The following is an 8,645-nucleotide window of genomic DNA, read 5'->3' as shown; positions in this document are numbered from 1 at the left end:
GCACCTCTAACCTATCAGCTATGTCACCTCTACCCAGTCCAACCCTTTGTCTCTGTCCACCCAACCCAAGTCACCAGCCTACCAAAAAGGGTGGCGGCAGGTGTAGCCGAACATCAAACCGTTACACATGAGGGGTTGCTGAGAGCACCCCGACCACCCTAAGAGACTATTAATTCGTACTTATTTGTAAGAATCGACCATTAAACTTACTACCAAATCTCCATGTATGTTAAGAAAGCAGTTTATTGATCAGATAACATAAAATTCTTACTTTCGGGTTTTAGACGTGTAAAGATAGTTGATTAAGTTCTATCAAGAGAGCAGTAGAAAATAATTATGACGCGTTAATAATGGAACACCAAACAACTCAAGAAAACCGGTTGATATCTTGAAACCAAATTCATAGTTTCCATTTAGTAAAACCCGAACACTAATTTTTGTGCCAAGCTACCAACAAAGCCAACCAACCACCAACAAAAAATGCAGGTTCGTTTTTGTTTGTTTAACTTCAACCGAACAAATGAATTCTATACTTAAAACTAGTTTTACTCGCGATGACCATACAGACTTATGAATCAGCCAACCGCAAACGTGGAACTACATTCATCGACTGGAGTTCCTGCAACAACCAAACAAAGAGTTAATAGTTAGTACCATCCATATATTAAAGCAAAACCGAAACCACTAAATTTTTGGATTTACCTGAAATAAAAGCTTGCAAGCGTATGGTAGTTTCATGGCCGACATATTATCTCCGTTCTTGCATGTTGAACAAACCTTGGTTTTCGTTTGATAATTTATGTATCCCATTAACCCACACTTTCTGCAAACCTGTTAGGTAACAAACAATGATAAAGCGTAAATATTATGACATGAGCATAAATCATTAAAAATAAATATTTAATATATGCTATGTACCTGAACTTCAAACGGGTCACTAGAGATCATTAAGCGCTCATAAATTAGATTACTTGTTCCGTAAGCAATTAAGCAATCCCGTTCCATTTCACCAACTCGCAGACCTAGGTATTAATCAAAATTATTATTTAAAACTAATAGATGATGTAAAGTTAAAACATATTATATTAAACCGGTCACAATTATTATTCTCACCTCCGCTTCTACTTCTCCCTTGTGTCGGCTGTCTTGTTATGAGTTGTCGTGGGCCCATGCCTCGAGCATGCATTTTATCAAGGACCTTATTTTTGTATAGATCTCAATTAGTTATTTGTAAAGAAATGAATAATAAATTATTATTTAATCAATTACCATGTGCTTTAGTTTCTGATAGTATATTGGCCCCATGAATATATATGCTTGTAGTGGCGAACCGGTGATGCCTGAAATACAATAATGATATATAAATTTACTACATAATGTAGCAAAATAATATGCAAAAAAAAAAGATAAAAAACCTGAATATAGAAAATCTTTCCCATTATAGCTAAATCCATGCTTCACAAGTGTTGCACTGTTTAAGATATAAAATGTCATCAGTCATCTAACATGTGCAACTATATTAACTTAAGATAAAACTATTTAGATTATTGAAAATATTATACCTTATGTCTTCAACTTTGTCTGCATGACCACTCGGTTCTCCAAATGCACTTCCATAATGAAATCTGCCACATGAAACACCAGCCTTACTTCCAAGAAGCTCTATCATCTTCCCAACCGTCATTCGACTGCACATTCAATAAACAAACAGTCAAAACAGTTTACTTTTATTTTAAGAAGTCAATAAGTCAACGTTCCTGCCTTGGAAATCCATGAGGATTCATAATCAAATCAGGGCATATGCCACGCTCCGAGAAAGGAAAATCTTCTTGTTGAACAATGGTCCCGCAAACACCTTTTTGACCGTGTCTACTACTGAATTTGTCACCAACCTGAACGAAATAATACGCGTATCATAAAACTATAAATTTAAAAAAAGAGATATATATGCATCATAAGATCATAAACTTTTACCTCGGGCCTACGAGTATGGCGAACCATGAATTTGACAACTAAATTTTGTTTCTTATCAGAACATAAAGCCACTCTATCCACAACAACCGGCTCCCCTTCTACACCTTTGTAGGTTTGTCTATTTTGTCTATATTGACTGGATGTAGCAATTAATAACAAAATGAGTTATAACTATCATAATAGCAAAATAAAGTTAATTACATTACAGTCAACTCACATTTGTGATGGATGTGACTTGGTCTTCGGATCAACCGGGACCTCTTTCTGGAGATAAATATCTTGATGTCTCATAATTTCACCGGGAGAAGCAAGTCCATCATGATCCAAAATCTACACAAAATCAATGATCACAAAATGACTATAATTAAATGATTTTTAATTAAAACTATGCAACACCTGCATCTTCTCGGGATCGTTATTGGATTTTTGAGGCGAAACCATCCGGTCGCATACATGCTCATACTTCTGAAGCATAGAAGACATCCTGCACATGCAAATAATAAGCAACTTCGGTAACAGAATAAAGCAGAATAACTGAAACTAACAAATAACTGAAAAAGGGTTATTTGATAATTACTTTTTCATTACAATACAACGACCAAAACCACGATCCAAAGATGCTTTATTCATGACTATGGCATCCTCAATGTCATAACCACTGTAACTCATAACTGCAACAGTTGCGTTTTGTCCTGCTCCAAGCTTATCATATTTAATCTGAAAAAAAAAAGGTATTTAGTTTTACGAACTGAAAAATCAAATAAATAAATTCTAAAGTAGTCTGGTGAGTAAGAATAGTACTGACCAGCTCAATTGTTCTTGTTGTCAATAATGGTCGTTGAGGATAAACCAGAAGGTAGATCAACGTATCCATCCGACACAGCTTCGTTTTAAGAAATAATAAACCTAAGTAAATCTTATAATATATAACCAAACCAAGTAAAAAAATAAATAGTCATACTTGATTATATGCAATATTGCCCATTGCTTGCTTTCCCATAGCACACTAAAGAAACAAAAAGAAAACGCATAATAATCAAGCCTAACGCAATCAGAACGCTAAATGCCTAAAATTCCACAATAATAGAAAATAAAAACCTGATAAGTATTTCTCGGAGACTGATTATGGTGAGGATATGGAATCAGCCCGGCACAAGCACCTAAGATTGTGAAAGGTTCTATTTCAATGTGAGTTGTGTCACGGGTGGCCTCTCCTTCGTATAAAGCAATCTACCAATCATAAAACTAAGTAAGATAACAAGTTATGAAATTAATAAATAATTTTCAATTTAAAATTAATAACAATTTGGCGTACCAGAGCATTATTCTCTTCATTGACATCAAGATACTCTAGCAGCCCTTCTCGTAAGAAGCTCTCGAAATTGCGAACTCCGTCCTTTAAATGAAAAGAGAATTAAATAAGTGTTTGATGTTTGGATAGATAGGAAACAAAATTTGTTGATGAGAAAATGAGGTTTAAGCAACTTACTTTCAACTCTTGCATGTGATGATGCTTGATCCTTGATACACCATTGTCAGCAATTACAAGTGGCCGACAAACACGACCACCGTCTGAAGCAATATAAACACAACGCTGCCAACAAAGAATTTAAAACTAAGATCATAATATATGTAAATTAATGATTGCAAGTTCAAAGAGCTTACTTGTTTCTCATGGACGTATATGCTTACAAAATCACCTACTTTACCCGACCTCCGCAGCTTTCTCATTCCATTTGCAAAAAGCTACAAAGTCATTTGAAAAGAGTATTTAAAATATCAAGCGTATAACTTAAATAATATACAATAATATAAGGTAGCAAACTTTATGAACAGAACCTGTGGCTTCCTATGCTTGCCCAAAATAAGACCATTTAATATAACGAGAAATGAATCTGGCGAATGAAGTTCTTCACCAGATAGTTGAGACAGGTCCTCAACTCCCAAGCAGTAACACTGATAATAATAAAAAATAAAAAAGATATATAACAATATAGATATGATTTACAAAATATTAAAAGATAATAAATAAATAAGAACAAAAAACAAAGAAATACCAATGACATAATTGGGCCTTCCTCTTCATCGGTCGTAACGTGCGTCATCAATGCCAGATTTTTCACCAGCCCACAAGCTTCACCTTCAGGAGTGTCGCACGGGCAAAGCATACCCCACTGTAAATGAAAATTTCAACACACGAGAATACAAGTTTTTAGTATTCGAGCAAACAAAAGAGAGTTCACGGTTAATGTTGGGCCTACTTGGCTGGGTTGCAAGGCCCTAGGCCCACTAACTTTCCTCGACTTTTCAAATTGTGGGGAAATCTTTGTCATAGCACCAAAGGCTCCAATGTACGATAGTCTTGTAACAATCTGTTACAAGTGCATTTTTAATTTTTAGTTTTCTATCACAGGTAAATAAAAAAATTCAGAACAAAGAAAATAAAGCACCTGAGTAATGCCTTTTCGGTGCATCTTAAATCGACTAACGTCCCAATTTCCAGTCGAGAGGCTACGCTCCAAGCCACTAGTAATACCATCTTTTGCTATATACTGAACAAGAATAAAATAAAGAGTTAAAAGATTGACATCGTTCCTGTTTATCAAAGTTGGCATACCTGTGTTATATCAAACCGGCTAGAACGAGCGCTCTTGTTTAGAACCTTATCAACGCTCAACTTTAGCATGTCATTCATTGACTTGAATAAGTCCTGAAACATGGCGTCACGTATAACCAGATATCACACATAGTTAACATTGATGTTGATAATAATATAACAAAGAATCACTTGCCTCGAATAAAAGAGCTAATAGTTGCCCTGATAGCTCTAGTCGTTTATTGCCGACATAATCCTGTAAATTCGCCATCGGTCAAGTAGTAGAAAACATGCATATATGCATCTATACATGAACGGTGGTTTAGGCTCAAACTTACTTTGTCGTCCATCGTGTCTTGATTTAAAATTGCGTCCATCATGCGTCTCATCATCACCACAACATATACGCATTTGGGATAAAGATTGTTTTCGCGGACCTAGAAAGAGAGATAAAGTTGTGAAGATAAATTAAATATCTTACAATTCATCAAAGAGTGATTCAACTCACCTGAATATTGGGAATAAATAAATCCCGAAGAACACCCCAAGCTCCCTCATCCTAAACAAAAAAAAATGACTAAATGTTATACACTATAATTCGAACTTTAAGATACAGAGAAACTATAAGTCTTCAAAAAAGAGTAAATAGAATGACACATACCTTACCAAACCTAGACATTGACTTCTTACGCTGCACCCAAAACATGAATAATCGGGATAAACATAATGATAATAATACAGAATAAGTTGGAAAGTAACATGTTAACGGTGAAGTCTTACCTTCTTTTCAAGAAAATCCAAAGCATCCTGTTGCGTATAGATGCCAAGACTTGCAGAATCCTGAAATTTGACAATGTGAATATGTATAAAATGTCATGTATATGATTGTATTTAGTTTGCTTTATTATTTTTCTAAAGTTTTTTTGACAAACCAACTAACAAATTGATTGTCAACTAATTTAGAAAATGGCCCGGTTTTAGTATGAGAAAATTAGTATACTGAGGATAGCTTACTTCAATAGATGGTAGAAGCAGAGTAGCATACTGAGGATCTCTACCAAGCATCTGTACAACTTCTTGATCAGATTCCATACCCATAGCTTTCATGACTGACATAATAGGAACCTAGACGTTAACAGTAAACAATGTTAATTAGTCACATAGAAGGCGGTAACTATTTATCTTTAAAAATATATATAAGCAAATTTTGGAAGAACACATACCTTGGAAGTAAATGCGTTTAAAACCAAATAAATTTTCTCTTTCTCCATTCTTATAATTGTTTTACTTTTCGTCATAGCTGTGCTGCTCATCACAGATGCCTGAATGCTGGATAAAAAAAGAATATGCTAAAACCAAGGATCATAGGCTCACGGCCCAATAAAACAAAACAAGAAATAAACAAAAAGACATGCATATTTAAAAAAAAATAATTTGAAAAAAAAAAGAGTGCTCACCAGCCTTTCTTATCTGAGTCTATAATTATCCTGTTCTTTGAAAGTTGTTCTTGAATTAAAATCACCTGAACAAATCACCAAAAATAACAACATACTATTAGTAACGCTAATAAAAACATATTGGATTGTCGAATGCTAAAAATAATCACATTTATGACAAATTAAAAAGAAAGCTTTCACCTTTTCATTTCCTTTTACAACAAAATATCCACCTGGGTCAAGTGGGCATTCACCTAACAAAAACATGAACAAAATATTATTGTTGCAATAAGTTGATGGCATGGACTCAAGCGCATATAAGTAGACTACAGTTTAGCATACAGACCAAGCCTTGCTAGTTCATCTTCATCTTTTCCATGAAGAACACACGAAAGACTCCTTAACATAATCGGCATCCTTCCAATAACCACATCTCTCTGCAACATCAAATAAAGAAATTCAGATATCATATCCAGAGACTAAGGTTTCTAATAATTATCAGAGATTCAAAACATACCTTCATCAACATACGAGAATCGTTACCATTGCAATACTCAATGTTCACATATATCGGAGCAGAATACCTACAGTGTGGCACAAGATGTAAAATCAATTATTACTAACATGGGCATGAACTAAAAACCTTGCTTACGTCTTATCAGCCAGGCGGCAATTTTGAGGGGTCAATGAGTCGGTCACCCCATCAACAACCTCAGAAGGCCTCCCGATCCAAACGTCTGTATATCTGTAACAAGTCACAAATAAAAGAGTGTAATTTAGATTTTTGACAGCTTAACGATAGAAGTAGCTTAACATGTAGCTTTAATAGAAAAACAAATGAAATGTTGCATGTGTAACACATGCGAGTATGTAACTTAGTAAGTAGCATGTGTTCGCAAAGTCTAAAATTTATGAGATTTAAATGTTTATAATCTACAAGAATTTGACTGTCCTACCTGAGGTAGACCTTAGGATCCATTTTAGCTGTCACGAGGTTGTTTGCACGAACAATCTTCTTTATTTCGGTCCCAACAAAATAATTAAAAGAGTCCAAATGTTGCTTCTGCAAACCTCGAACCTGCAACTCCAAAAGTTAGCACATAACAGTTTGAAGAACTAATATTTCAAAAATATGTCCATCCCCTTAAAATATGTAATATTTGTAACTAGAGACGTGAATTGCTGACACGACAAGCAACCTAACACGATATTCACAGGTTTTGCGTTTGGTATAAACATGTCAGGGTCGGTTTCAAGCCGAACCAGCGACCCGTTTAGCTAAACGGGCCAGGTTCAGGACAACCTGACGGGTTCACAGGTTGACCCGTTTAACCTTTTTTACTTAAAAATGTATTTTATGCAAAATTTTAAAACTAAAACAGAAGATAAACATCAGATCTCACAACAAAAATGTAGCTGTTTTATATAAGTCAGTATTTTTTTGGTGTAAAATGTACATGTACAGTATTAAACTATAAATGCATAAAAACAATAAAAAATAAAAATAAAAACTTCAGCTCAAACGGGTCGTGTTCGGGTCAACCCATGAAAATATGGGCCAAGTTTGTGTTCACAAGTATAACGGTTTGTGTCGGGTTAGACCGCCAACCCGCGAACACGGCCCGTTTAGCACCCCTGTTTGTAGCAACATCCAGAAAATCATAACATGTATGAAAATCAAATGCTCAAATGAATATGAAAACAATAAAAAGATTATTTTAAAAATAAAAATAAAAACTTTCGGGTCAAACGGGTCGTTTTCGGGTCAACCCGCGAAAATATGGGTCGGGTTCACATGCCGTACACAATTATCGTATCGGGTTAAACCCGCCAACCCGTGAACACAGCCCATATTTGTAACAACAACAACCACCATAAAATCACAACACTTATGAAAACCAAAAGCATGAATGAACAATCTACATAGCATTAATGAAGCATTTAAGCAATTACTACCTTGAGAAACTCAGGAAGTAGTTGAAACTTGTCGACAGCAGACTTCACTGGAGCGTCGTCTTCAATTACACCCATGATGATGATCAAACAATATTCAAAGACTCTCTGTGTATTTGTTTTTTTGCTTGACAGAAGAAGGTTTTTAGGGTGTGCTGTGTTGTGTCGTTGAGCAGGCACTGAAAATAGGGCTTCAGTTTAAGTTGGGATGGACAAAAGCTTTGTATTATTATGGCCCATGAACTTTGTTTTATGGGCCATCAACTTTGTATTAGTTTTATTTTTCTTTTTTTTTTCTCACGTAACAGTGACGGATCTGAAAGTCGAGAACATAATTTTAGGGGTTGTGAAAAAATTTTGTTGACCGTACATTAACAAAAAAATTGTTTTACCATTTTGCGCATATGGGTAGCAGGTTTCGTGTTTCGCACGTATGGGGGCCTGGTAACGCGTTTCGCATTTCCCCAGCGTGGTTATGCGCTGCATGTACCGGCGTTAGATTACCTGTTTCGCATGTACTGGCGCCCAGCTACCAGTTTCGCGGGTCTGGTAATGCATCTTGAGTGTACCTGCGCCCAGTAACGCGTTTCGCTCATACAACCACCTTGATATCCGTTTCACGCATCCATGGCCTAGTTTAGCATTACGCGCGTCTCCACGCCTGGCCAGCTGTTTAGCGTATACAG

At 35.6% G+C, this 8,645-nt stretch overlaps 1 protein-coding gene across 1 annotated transcript; it reads right to left on the bottom strand.

The window, feature by feature from the left end:
* Positions 1-536: 536 nt before the first annotated feature.
* On the bottom strand, positions 537-8,049 carry LOC143632939 (DNA-directed RNA polymerase III subunit 2-like). The gene is made up of 37 exons (XM_077101346.1): positions 7,963-8,049; positions 6,963-7,084; positions 6,659-6,751; positions 6,524-6,590; positions 6,353-6,443; positions 6,208-6,260; positions 6,028-6,092; positions 5,794-5,899; positions 5,585-5,695; positions 5,351-5,410; positions 5,232-5,261; positions 5,079-5,129; positions 4,909-5,007; positions 4,767-4,826; positions 4,592-4,684; positions 4,425-4,526; positions 4,236-4,346; positions 4,032-4,148; positions 3,814-3,930; positions 3,640-3,720; positions 3,464-3,568; positions 3,290-3,370; positions 3,073-3,204; positions 2,936-2,980; positions 2,780-2,857; positions 2,552-2,691; positions 2,371-2,458; positions 2,192-2,304; positions 1,975-2,110; positions 1,762-1,892; positions 1,563-1,688; positions 1,416-1,471; positions 1,270-1,340; positions 1,114-1,198; positions 919-1,022; positions 703-831; positions 537-619 (listed from the first exon to the last, which is right to left on the bottom strand). Exons 1-37 carry the CDS (start codon positions 8,035-8,037, stop codon positions 569-571), a joined length of 3,375 nt encoding a protein of 1,124 aa, XP_076957461.1. The 5' UTR covers positions 8,038-8,049; the 3' UTR covers positions 537-568.
* Between the last annotated feature and the right edge of the window lie 596 nt (positions 8,050-8,645).

Source organism: Bidens hawaiensis, unplaced genomic scaffold (genome assembly GCF_021521415.1).
Source record: "Bidens hawaiensis isolate Kalapana, Puna unplaced genomic scaffold, B.hawaiensis_p1.1 tig00006555_1, whole genome shotgun sequence".
NCBI classification, from domain to species: Eukaryota; Viridiplantae; Streptophyta; class Magnoliopsida; order Asterales; family Asteraceae; genus Bidens; species Bidens hawaiensis.
This window is presented reverse-complemented; position numbering and strand designations above follow the sequence as displayed.